This window comes from Carcharhinus amblyrhynchos, unplaced genomic scaffold (genome assembly GCF_965287045.1).
Source record: "Carcharhinus amblyrhynchos unplaced genomic scaffold, sCarAmb.v2.hapA scaffold_43, whole genome shotgun sequence".
Lineage (NCBI taxonomy): Eukaryota > Metazoa > Chordata > Chondrichthyes > Carcharhiniformes > Carcharhinidae > Carcharhinus > Carcharhinus amblyrhynchos.
The window spans coordinates 1,379,189-1,392,019 of NW_027649784.1; the positions used below are offsets into that span (position 1 = coordinate 1,379,189).

At 48.8% G+C, this 12,831-nt stretch overlaps 1 protein-coding gene across 3 annotated transcripts in view; it reads right to left on the reverse strand.

Moving 5' to 3' along the window:
- cntrob (centrobin, centrosomal BRCA2 interacting protein) overlaps positions 1–12,831 on the reverse strand; it is a 39,977-nt gene that overhangs the window by 12,558 nt on the left and 14,588 nt on the right. For all 3 annotated transcript variants that reach the window (XR_013885311.1, XM_080181878.1, XM_080181877.1), the window contains exons 10-16: positions 11,235–11,381; positions 9,972–10,105; positions 8,829–8,954; positions 7,457–7,628; positions 4,906–5,614; positions 3,107–3,273; positions 291–381 (exon numbers count right to left, since the gene is read on the reverse strand). Coding sequence is in view for 2 of the 3 variants with exons in the window: in XM_080181878.1 (XP_080038004.1) it covers positions 291–381; positions 3,107–3,273; positions 4,906–5,614; positions 7,457–7,628; positions 8,829–8,954; positions 9,972–10,105; positions 11,235–11,381 (1,546 nt within the window). In the remaining variant the exon portion in view is untranslated. The remainder of the gene's footprint in view (positions 1–290; positions 382–3,106; positions 3,274–4,905; positions 5,615–7,456; positions 7,629–8,828; positions 8,955–9,971; positions 10,106–11,234; positions 11,382–12,831) is intronic.

A 12,831-nucleotide genomic window follows, 5' to 3' on the forward strand; every position in this document is an offset into this window, starting at 1 on the left:
CGTAACTGACCTTTCAACTAAGGGAAACAGCTGCCCCCTATCCACGCCCCTCAATTTCGTACACTTCGATCAGATCACCCCTCAGCCTTCTCTGCTCCAGAGATAACAACCCAAGCCTCTCCAACCTCTCTCCATTGCGTAAATGTTCCACCCAGGCAGCATCCTGGGGAATCTCCCCTGCACCCCCCTCCACTGTAAAACCCACGGTCAGAGATTCTGTCCCTCTCCAGCCTGGACAGCGTGTGCACGAGGGAGCGCGACGCATGTCCCTCCTCCCCTAAATCACTTACCTTGCTGAGAGACTGCGTCACTCTGTATTACATTGAGCTTCTCCATTTCCTCATTGCCCTCCATGGGATCCCCTGGCGATCGGTCGAGAAGCTGAGAGATAGGGAGAGAGAGAGAAAAAGAAAGAGAGAAAAAGAAAGAGAGAAAAAGAAAGAGAGAAAAAGAAAGAGAGAAAAAGAAAGAGAGAAAAAGAAAGAGAGAAAAAGAAAGAGAGAAAAAGAAAGAGAGAAAAAGAGAGAAAAAGAAAGAGAGAAAAAGAAAGAGAAAAAGAAAAAGAGAAAAAGAAAAAGAGAAAAAGAGAGAAAAAGAGAGAGAAAAAGAGAGAGAAAGAGAGAGAGAAAAAGAGAGAGAAAAATAAAGAGAGAGAGAAAAAGAAAGAGAAAGAAAAAGGAAGAGAGAAAAAGAAAGAGAGAGAGAGAGAAAGAAAGAGAGAGAAAAAGAAAGCGAGAGAGAGAAAGAAAGAAAGAGAGAAAAAGAAAGAGAGAGGGAAAAAGTAAGAGAGAGAGAAAAAGAAAGAGAGAGAGAAAACAAAAGAGAGAGAGAGAGGGAATATCAAGAAGATTAAAATACGTGTTGGGGGTGTCTGCTCCAAACTTTGCCGAGAGTTTTCTCTTTTATAGCCACCTCCAAATCCAAGGAGATCCCGGTGAGGCTGGTGTTCCCGGGTAACCACAGCAAGTCTAGCTGGCAGCCATTCAAGGGAGAGACTGGCTTGTCCTCTCCCCCTGCTTCCAAACTTTGGCTGACAAATCACGGGATAACTAACCGGGAAATGGAGCATGTTGTGTTGGTGCATTCTGGGTGCGATTGGAGAGGGTGCAGGCCAGAATGATAGCAGGGCTGAAAGGGTTAGATTACAATGAGGTGCTACACAGACCAAAGCCTGGAGTACCTTGGGCGTAGAGGATTAAGGGGTGATCTAACCGCGATGTTCACGATGATTAACAGATTTTATTTTCTTGATCCTTTTGTGGGATGTGTGTGCATGGTAAAGCCAACTACTCTCAAGCGACCCTTTAGCCAGGGGTTAACGGAGAGAAACTCTTTCCTCTTATTGGGAGGGGCCCAGGACAAGGCTGGCACAATCTTAAAGCCAAGCTCGTCCACTCAGGATTGACACAAGGTAGGACTTCTTCACACAAAGGAAGGGAATACCTGGAACTTTCTCCCCCATAAAATCCCACTCAGACATCGACAAACTTCTGTGTTGAGCAAGGGTCAGAGACCTAAGGCAGGTAAATAGAGTTACAGACCAGCCTCTAGCTAATGGACGAGTGAAACAGACTTGAGGAACTGGGTGGCACCCTCTTACTGTTCAATGCACACAGGAATTAAAATATTAAAGCCAATCAAATAAAAATGGTACGGTGAGCAAGGCAGGCTGCCCAGTGTGGTAAGACACCAAGCTGGTTTGAACCTGGGGATGATGGCATTGCCTGACGGGCACAGAGAAACTGGTGAAAACATGTCACTCCCTCCCACCCGCCCCCAACTGTCTAAACAAGGCTCATACTCCTCACACGTTGCAGATTTCGGAGTGGGTAATGCACCTCTTGACTCCCTAAACCCCGTCCACCATCACTAATCCAGAGTGTGATGGAATATTCAGCACTGGCCTGGATGACTGCAGCTCCATTCAGCCCCAAGTAGCCCCACTTGATTGGCACCCCTTCAGCATTCAATCTCCCCAACAGTGGCAGCAGTGTGTACCATCTACAAGATGCACTGCAGCAACTCACCAAGCCTTCTTCAACACTGGGCAGCACGGTGGCATAATGGCTCGCACTGCTACCTCACAGTGCCAGGGACCCGGGTTCAATTCCCAGTCTCAGGTCATTGTCTGTATGAAGACTGCACATTCTCCCTGTGTCTGCATGGGTTTCCTCCAGGTGCTCCAGTTTTCTCCCACAGTCCGAAAGGCGTGCAGGTTAGGTGAATTGGCCGTGCTAAGTTGCCCCTTAGAGTCAGAGGGACTAGCAGAGTAAATACATGGGGTTATGTGGATAGAACCTGGATGAGATTGTTGTCGGTGAAGACTTGATGGGCCAAATGGCCTCCTTCTGCACTGTAGGAATCTACGATTACTAGCAATATCATGGCAGCTACCACCAAGAAGATAGGGTTGATTAGCCACGCAAAATTGCCCCTTAGTGTCAGGGGGATTAGCAGGGTAAATATGTGGGGTTACAGTGATAGGGCCCCGGTGGGATTGTGGTTGATGCAGGCTCAATGGGCCAAGTGGCCTCCAACTGCACTGTAGGATTCTATGACATGGGAAAATCGCCCTTAAAGTTCAATGGGCAGCACCGTGGCAAGACCCCACAGCGCCAGGGACCTGCGTCCGATTCCCAGCTTGAGGCACTGTCTGTGTGGAGTTTGCACATTCTCTCCGTGTCTGCATGAGTTTCCTCTCACAGTCCAAAGATGTGCAGGTTAGGTGGATTGGCCTTGCTAAATTGCCCCTTAGTGTCAGGGAGGTTAACAGGGTAAATATGTGGGGTTACGGGGATAGGGCCCGGGTGGGACTGTGGTCGATACAGGCTTGATGGGCTGAATGGCCTCCTTCTGTATTGCAGTGATTCAGCCATTCCTTCACTGTCACTGGGTCAAAATCCTGGAACTCCCTCTCTAACAGCATTATGGGTGTACCTACATCACAGACTGCAGCGGGTTCAAGATGGCGGCTCACCCACCACCTACTCAAGGGGCAATTAGGGATAGGTAATAGATGTTAGCCTGACCAGCAATGGCCACATCCCTGTGACAAAATCAAATCCTACCCAAGGAGTGCAGTTTGAGGAATGGACACTCCACTTACCATTTGGATGTAATATTGGAGCTCGCTGCTCCGGGAGCTTTGACCCCCCGATGACTCGAAGCTATTGTTCTGGGTGGTTCCACCCTCGCTGGGCTGCAGGTTGCGGCTCTGCCCGCTGTCATCCGCATCGTCAGTGAACGGGTGCTCTGCCAGCTCGTCAGGATGGGCTGCAGGAGGGGACACAGAGGCGGTTATAGATCCTCGACAAGCATCCCTTCCAGCATTGCAATCCATTCCAGGAGGGCAGGGAAACATCTCCCCAGCAGTCCACGTCATGTCCACCTCTCCCCTTTCATAAGGGGCATTAAAGCCAGAAGCCTCGGGGCAGTTAGAGATCCCACAGAAATTCCAGAGAATATCTCTCAAACAGCGCTAAGCATAGAATCCCTACAGTGCAGAAGCAGGCCATTTGGCCCATCAAGTCTGCACTGACCTTCTCCAAATAAAGCATCTAATCCAGACCCTATGCCCATAACTTCACGTATGTACCTCACTAATCCACCTAACCCGCACATCTTTGGAGACTGAGGGACAATTTAGCATGGCCAATCCACTAACCTACACATCTTTGGACACTAAGGGGTAATTTAGCACAGCCAATCGCCAATCCACCTAATCTGCACATTTTTGGAGTGTGGGAGGAAACCGGAGCACCCAGAGGGAACCCACGCAGACATGGGGATGAGCTCTCCCAGTCAGCATTCCTCCTTCATCCAGCACATTCTAGGATCGCAGGTTTGCTGCAACAGAAGAGGCAGCCATTCGGCCCATCCCGCATGTACCAGTTCCCTGCAAGGGCAATTCACCATTGACCTGTCTTTCCCCTCCTTTCCTGTAGCCCTGCAGATTTCCCTCATGGTACCATTGCCCTCTGGTTCTCGATTCTGAAGAAAGAACATGTATTTCTGTAGCACCTTTCCCCACCTCAGGGCATCCAACTGCACCCGACAGCTGACAAAGTGCATTCCCTGTCCTAGCATAGAGATTAAAGCTAAAAAGCCGATTTTCTATGTAGGCATGGCATAACCAGATAAAGCTATTCCATTCGAAAGTAACCCAAGGTTTAGATTCCGAGGCGCTGTACTAATTCAAGTTGGTTGTTAAATGTTCAGGTTACAGGATTAAGGACAGACTTTCATTTCAATAGTCTCTCTCAGTCTATGAATGTCCCAACAATTTGCAACCAATGAGGTACATCATAAAGGGTAGTCACTGTAGGAAATGTGACAGCTAATTAGCGCACAGCAAACTCCCACTGACAGCGCTGTGGTAATGACCAGATCATCAGCCCCAGTTGGTTGTGGGGAAAAGAAAGTATCACAAGTAGGCTTACATTAACACCGCAATGAAGTCACTGTGAAAATCCCCAATATTGGTCCCAGATAATTGGGGCCAGGAGGGAAATATAATAGTTAGTTGGGGGTGATGATATATTGGTCCCAGTTGGTTGTGGGGATATATATTGGCCCCAGTTGATTAGGGGATATATATTGGTCCTAGTTGATTGGAGGGGAAATATATTGGTCCAGTTGGTTGGAGGTGAATTTATATTTCAATAGCCCCGTAAGATATTCCATGATCTTTCCCCAGGGGCAAATAGAACCTCGGTTTAATGCCTTATCTGAAACATGGCACCTCCGGCAGTGCAGCACCTGCTCAGTAATGGCCCTGTCGGCCTGGGCAAGATGTTGACTGGTGGGACGTGAATCTATAATTTGGAGATACAGAGACAGGGGTAAGAGAGGGTGGTGAGGGTGGGGAAGAGTGTTACCTACTCTGTTACTCTGGCCCTGCTTTACCTGTCAACATGGTCTCTTCTGTCTGTAGCTCCAGAGGCTGGAAGCTGCCATGGCTGAGGAAGCTGTAGTTTAGCAGCTGGCTGAGATCCTCCAGTGAGGGCTGGTTGGGAAGCAGTGGGAACATCACCTGGGGGCCCTGGCCTTGCTCCGAGTTCACCGAGTGTCCAGCCAACTGCTCACATTGCTGCAGGTAACGCTCGTGCTTCAGAACTTCCGCCGCATTTGAAGCCAGGGTCTCGTGCCCGCTGGCTACATTGGCATCATGGCCTTTGGTTAGCACCGTGGGGGCCAGTCGATGAGATGAGGCCTGTAGCACAGGCTGCAAGGGGATGGCCTGAGGGCCGTGGAAGTGGCGAGCGTCCTTCAGGGGAACTTCCACCGCCTCGCGAGCGTCTGGGTTTGCGTAGGGAAGCTGCCCGCACTCAATCCTGTCCTCAGGCACTCCAACGTCCGGAGGTAGCGCGGGCAAATGGAGGTCACCCCTCTGACTGGGCCAACCGGAGTGCCGCAGCTCGACCAGTTTCCCATGGGTTTGGCTCCCGGAAGCCCGCGAGACTCCGTCCCCGGAGGAATGGTGCAGCCGGTCGGGATCTGCATGGGGCACGCCAGAGGAAGACGAGGGGTGGGAATCGTTGGCGGGTCCGGAGGTCGACATGATGCAGTTCAGCTCCCTATAAACAGGCACTTGCTCGTGGTGAAGGACTGATTGCTGTAGGAAACATCACAGCCTCGTTAGAACTGGGACTCGCTCAGAATGGAAAAATCTACACAAAAAACACATTTGTTTTATCCAAGTGTAAAAGTGGTGGTATGGTAGTACGAAAATGGTCCCGACACAATCCAGGAATAGTGCTTCTACAACTGTGGACAAATTATTCCAGGAACCTGGGAAAACTAGTTTTATATTCCACATTTATTCACAGAATTAAAATTCCACCAGCAGCTGTGGTGAGATTTGAACTCGTGCCCCCCAGAGCATTAGCCTGGACCTGGGGATTGTTGGCCCGGAGAGATCAGTCTAACCAAGGTGGAGAAGCCATTAATGTAGCTCTCACAGTACTTGGGCTTTTGAGATTGTACTTACAGCACAGAAACTGGCCATTCTTTCCTACCACACCACACGAGCCTCCCTACTTCATCTCTCTCCATCACCATATCCTCTGTTCCTTTCTCCCTCTGGTGCTTATCCAGCCTCCCTCTCAAATGTCTTGATACTATTCACCTCAACAATTCCCTGTGGGAGATGAGTCCCACATTCACTCCTCTCCCCGCGGGAGCAAGTCCCACCCTCTCCCGCAAGAAACTACAAAAGATTGTGAGTGTAGCCCAGTCCATCTCGGAAACCAGCCTCCCATCCATTGACTCAGTCTACACTTCCCACGGCCTCGGCAAAGCAGGCATAATCAAGGACCCCACGCAGCCTGGACATTCTCTCTTCTACCTTCTTCTGTCGGGAACAAGATCCATAAAGTCTGAGATCACGTACCAACCAAGTCAAGAACAGCTTCTTTCCTGCTGCTGTCAGACTTTGGAATGGACCTACCTCACATTAAGTTGATCTTTCTCTACATCTTAACCATGACTGTAACACTACATTCTGCACCCTTTCCTTTCCTTCTCTATGAACGGTATGTTTTGTCTGTATAGCGCGTAAGAACCAATGCATGTGACAATAATAAATCAAATCAAAATTCCCCATGAGAGCTGGTGCTACACAGGGCCTCATCCGGAGTGCTGTTACAGTTCTGGTCTCCGAAAGGATAGATTTCTGGAGTGAAGGGCTGGTCTTGTGAGGAATGCTTGAACAGGTTGGGCCTTTATTTTTTCAGGTTTCACAGAATGGGAGGATAATCACATTGTAAACGTGGAAAATCTTGAGGGGACTGAATTGGGTGGACGCATAGAGGATGTCGAGAATCAGGGGTGAGAGGTCCCGGAGAGAAGGAAGAATATGTCGTCTCCATGTGTCGCTAGTCTGTGGAATTCTCTTTGTCAGAGCAGTGGGGCTGGATTATTAAATATTTTCAAGGCCAAAGGGAGGTGATGGCTACCTAATGATATTATCGCTTGACTATTAATCCAGAAACTCAACTCATGTTCTAGGGACCTGGGTTCGAATCCCGCCACAGCAGACGCAGGAATTTGAATTCAATAAATGTTTGGAATTAAGATGGCCCATTGTCAGAAAAACCCATCTGGTTCACTAATGTCCCTTTAGGGAAGGAATCTGCTGTCCTTACCCGGTCTGGCCTACATGTGACTCCAGAGCCACAGCAATGTGGTTGACTTTCAACTGCCCTCCAAGGGCAACTAGGGATGGGCAATAAATGCTGGCCCAGCCAGCAACGCCCTTGTCCCATGAATGAATAACAAAACTTACACAGATTTCTGATTGACAAGAGAGTCCAAGGGCACTGGAGGGAATCAATCAGATCAGCCCTGATCTTAATGAATGGAGCAGCAGGCTTGAGGGGCTGAATGGCCTCCTCCCGCTCCTAATTCTTCTGCTTTTGAGTTCTCGCCCCACATGAGGCATCGCACAATCACCTACCATTGAGCTCTGGTGGCCTGGGGGCGAGTCTTCGGACAGCAGCACCTTCTGTGCCTCGTTCCAGTGCGACTGCATCATGGATTGGAGCTTGGACACCATCTCGCCTCGCTGCACTTCCAGCTTCCTCTTCACGACGAGGAGTCTACCCATCTCCTCCTGCGCCTTCGCCAGCCTACACTCAGCCAACAGGGGAGAAAGACTTGCATTGATATAGCGCCTTGCAGTATCTCAGCGCCCGCCAAAAGGCTACTATACAAAGATCACTCTTACAATCTGTAAAACTCTGAAGCTAACACTCTCTCACTATTCCCCTGGTAGTATCGGCCTGGCTCTATGGAGGCAGATGTGCCCCTTCACACAGTTTGGGACAAACCATGAATTTGAGATTCCAGCTGTTTAACCACTGTCACTGCAAGAACAGCAAAACCTGAACAAACACTTTCATGGTCGGTTCTTAAAACAAAAGTCTCTTTTTTAAAATGTAACCACGTGGTTTTGTTCCCAGACAGAGATTCTGGGAGCTGGCTGCTGGGGACTTGTTAGAAAGGACAGCGGGGCTTGAGCCCACAGGTTGTTACCTCACTCCAGCCCACAGGCCATCAGCACTGCTGCCTCACCCGCCTGGGTGACTGTGTGGAGTCTGCACATTCTCCCTGTGTCTGCATGGGTTTCCTCCAGGTGCTCCAGTTTCCTCCCACCGTCCGAAAGATATGCGGGTTAGGTGCATTGGCCGTGCCAAATAGAGTCTCTTATCGTGTCCCGGCATGTGTAGGTTAGAGGGATTAACGAGGGTAAATATGTGGGATTACAGGCATTGGGCCTGGGTGGGATTGTGGTCGGTGCAGACTCGATGGGCCAAATGGCCTCCCTCTGCACTGGCTGATTCTATAACTGTATGAACTAAATGTGAATCACTCCTTGAAGTGATTTGAGTGACGACTGGTTGCTGTGGAGTTGTAAACATCCATACGGTGGGAGCACAGCGAGGCTCTGCAGAGCTGACACCGGGACTTTAGGACAGAGCACACCCGGAAGCCTGTCAGTATGGAGAGCACCCCTACACACAGAAAGGTGGGTCAGTACATAGTGATCTGAAATGGCCTCCTCCCACTCTTATCCTCTATGCTTCTGTGAAAAAAGTACCCCCCCTTCGATGTGACATTCCCGACAATCATTGTTCCCAAAATCGAAGCACAATCAGGTCTGCCGTAACCTCATCAGATGGCAGAGCAGGCTCAAAGGGCTGCATGGCCTACTCCTCTGTAGGTCGGCAAGTTGCATGGCAACCAGGAACCGCACAGTTTGAGCCAAGCAAAAAAAAGTGCATTTGTGGCAAGCGATAACAGAGCCAAGGTTTGGAAAGGTCCCCTACCTGATCTCGTAGCCCTCAATGAGGTGTCGATGCTTCTCCTCTCGCTCCTGTAGTTCTGATTTGAACTCAGCTAACTGCTTACCCATCTCGTGTTCGTGTTGCGCAGCCAGCTCCAGAAGCTGCTTCCTAAACATCAAAAAACACAAAGTACGAATCCAGTTATAGACATTGGCTAAAAGAAAGCATCCTTTCAGGTTGTATCACAGCTTGGTATGGCTCCTGCTCTGACCAAGACCGCAAGAAACTACAAAGCCCAGTCCATCATGCAAACCAGCCTTCCATCCATTGACTCTGTCTACACTTACCTAAATGGCATCACTCAATGTCCCTCAGCAGAACAGTGGTTAGCACTGCTGCCTCATGGCGCCAGGGAACAGGGTTCGATTCCAGTCTGCACATTCTCCACTGTGTCTGCGTGGGTTTCCTCTGGGTGCTCCAGTTTCCTCCCACAGTCCAAAGACGGTCATGTTAAATTGCCCCTTAGTGTCCAAAGACGTGCAGATTAGGTGGATTGGCCATGATCAATGCACGGAGGTTATGAGGACAGGGCGGAGAGGTGGGCCTGGTGAGGTGCGCTTTCAGACAGTCAGTGTAGGCTGAGTGGCCTCCTCATGCACCTCTCATCTTTCTAAACTCCAACAAGTATAAGCCCACCTATTTAACCTCTCCTCCATCCCTGGAGTCAATCTAGTGAATCTCCTCTGAACTGCTTCCAAATCCTTCCTCAAATAAGGGGACCAAATCTGGGCTCAAACTCCAGATGTGGTCTCACCAACACGCTATACGATTGCAACTACATTTCTCTACTTTTATACTCCAGGCTTTCTGCAACAAATGCCAACATCCCATCTGGGGATCATCACCTGATGAAGGGGCAATGCTCCGAAAGCTCGTGCTATTAAATGTTGGGCTTTAACTTGGTGTTGTGAGACTACTTACTAAACATCCCACTGGCCTTTTTTTAAAATCTCGGGCTGCGCCTGCGATTCATGAACACTGACACCCAGATCCCTCTGCCCGGGCGCATTTTGAACCTTCTTTCTATTTAGGTAATTGGGAACATGAATAGCCTTGGAGGGCAGATTGTGCATGGGTTGGTGAGGGAACAGAGCTCTGCGAATGTCACCGGTATGAGATGGTTACCTGTGCTGCTCTCGCACAGTGGCCGTCTGCCGGGTGCTTTCCTCGTGGACGGCGGTTAGTCGCTCGGTCACCTGCTGCTCCAGGGTCATCTTAAACTCTGTCTCACTCTTGACGCGCTGTGACTCAAAGCGGGCCTGCAGCGGGAGCAGAACATTTAGGCAACGTGAAAGCAGTAGTTTTGACTCCAAGTCTTCTTTCCCCTGTCTCTTCCTGAAGGTACAGACTCGACCGAGATACCAGTCACCGAGTCCAGCTCACCTGTACACATTAAGTTGCGCTGAGTGGTCACAAGCTGTTTGACCATGGCGTGTTTCATTTTTTAAAAATTACTTCATGGGAGGTAGGTGTCACTGCATAGTCCAGCATTTATTGCCATCCCTAATTGCCCCTTGAGAAGGTGGGTGAGCTGCCTTCTTACATAGAAAGATAGGAGCAGGAGGCGGCCATTCGGCCCTTTGAGGCTGCTCTGCCATTCATCACCATCATGGCTGATTGTCCAACTCAATAGCCTCATCCTGTTTTCCCCCCATATCCTTTGATCCCATTCGCCCCAAGTGCTATATCCAGCCGCCTCTTGAATACATTCAATGTTTTGGCATCAACTACTTCCTGTGGTAATGAATTCCAGAGGCTCACCACTCTTTGGGTGAAGGAATGTTTCCTCATCTCCGTCCTAAATGGTCTACCCTGAATTCTTGAACCTGTGTGATGTAGGTACACTCACAGTGCTGTTTGGGAGGGAGTTTCAGGATTTTGACCGAGCGAAAGACATGGGGGAATATGTGCAGACTCCGCACAGACAGCGACCCAAGCCAGGAATCGAACCCAGGTCCCTGGCACTGTGAGATAGCAGTGCTAACCACTGTGTCGCCCATTTGTTTGTAAAAACCTATCTGGTGTCCCCGGAATCTGCCATCCTTGTCCAGTCTGGCCTACTCATGAGTCCAGATCCACAGCAATGTGGCCGACACTTCATTGCCCCTCTGAAATAGCTGAGTGAGACACTCAGTTCAAGGGGCAATTAGGGGATGGGCAGCAATGCTGGCTAACGAAAGAATGTATTATTTTGTTATTACAAAGCAGAGTTTGGTCTCTCGGGGGGGTGAACAGGAAAGCGAAGTCGAAGCCAAGTCATGGTGGGCAGAGTAGGCTCGAGGGGCTGAATGGTCTCCAGCTCCTATTTCTTATATTCCTGGCTCCTCCCCACACAGGGCGATTGCCCTGATCGATAGAGATATCAGACAAAGAAGCACACGCTTTCACCTTGACCAGGTTGAGATCCATCTGCAGGGTTTCCTTCTCTCGTCTGGCCGTGTCCAGCTCGATCTCCAGTCGCTGCAGCTCCGTCTGGACAGACGCGAGGACCTGCTGTGCGTCCTGGGCCCTCTGAGTTTCACGCTGAGCGCTCGCCTGCGTGAAATAACCCAGAAACAAAATTTAGACTCGGGTGTCTTTGTCACCTGGAACCCGCTGGGGGTGCAGAAGCAGTTTCAGAAATAACTTTCCAAAGGGGAATTGGATTAACGCTGTAGGGAAAAGGAATGACAGGACAATGGAGGAAGAGCAGGGGACAGAGAGTGAGGTTAAACAGATAATTCTTACAAAAGAGCTGGCAACTGCACGATGGTCTAAATGGCCTCGTTTAATAGAAAATCTGGCTCTTTATAAGTACACATTCTGCTGCATTTTCTCCCTCAGACTTTGAGGCTTTGGAAACCTTGGGTTTTCCAAAGGTTGGCTGGTTAGTAACTGTCAGCGGAAGCCCCAAACGGAGAGGTAAGATTGTTAAAGCATTACACATTAAGGCACTGACAGGACTAGCTGCATTTGGTCAAATGGGGAAGCGACGGCCTAGTGGTATTATCGCTGGGGTATTAATCCAGAAACTCAGCTAATGTTCTGGGGACCTGGGTTCGAATCTCGCCAATGCAGATGGTGGAACTGAAATTCAATTGTTTAAAATCTGGAATTAAGAATCTACTGATGACCCATTGTCGGAAAAACCCATCTGGTTCCGTTAGGCAAGGAAATCTGTCGTCCTTACCAGGTCTGGCCTACATGTGAGACTCCAGAGCCACAGCCAATGTGGTTAACTCTCAATTGCCCTCCAAGTGGCAACTAGGGATAGGCAATAAATGCTGGCTCAGCCAGCGATGCCCGTGTCCCATGAATGAATTTTTTAAAAATGACTTTTAAAATAAGTTTATGAGCTAACAAGAAGCAATTTACACATGCAGGTATTGATTTAAATTTGTGATTATGATTGTAAAATGATAATACTAATGTACTAAATGTATTACAATTATATTGATTTTAAGGTATATTGTCCTCTTCAGCCAAGAGCAGTTTACTGCTAAGCATCATGTTAAACGTCACTGGGGCAAGACCATAAATTCAAGAGAATATTTAACTCTAACATAACTTCATGTTTATCAGTAAAGTTTTGGATGGACGGAACATGTAGAACACTTAATCTTACTTCATGAATAGGATTTATTCGCTGTCCAAACTGGTGGTGTCACGGATCAGTCTGGTTAGGCGGTGAACTTTAAAGGAACTTATGGGTTTATTTGACCTCTGGATGCAGCGTCTTAGGCTGCTAGGCAACCGGAGGAAGAGGTTAGCCCAGATTGGGGTTAGCTTCTGAATTATACGGACTAATAAAATGCCATTCTGCTTGAGCATGAAATGCGATTGGTTTAAATATCTGACGGGTATTACTGTTGATTTGTGTATCTTAACAATGATTGATTTAAAGTTATTGTAAGGTGGAATGATAAGAAAAACTATAATGGATCTGTTTTTGATTGTAATGTGAGATTCAGTGGAGAGTTTTGTTGCTCTGTGTCAGAGCCACTTA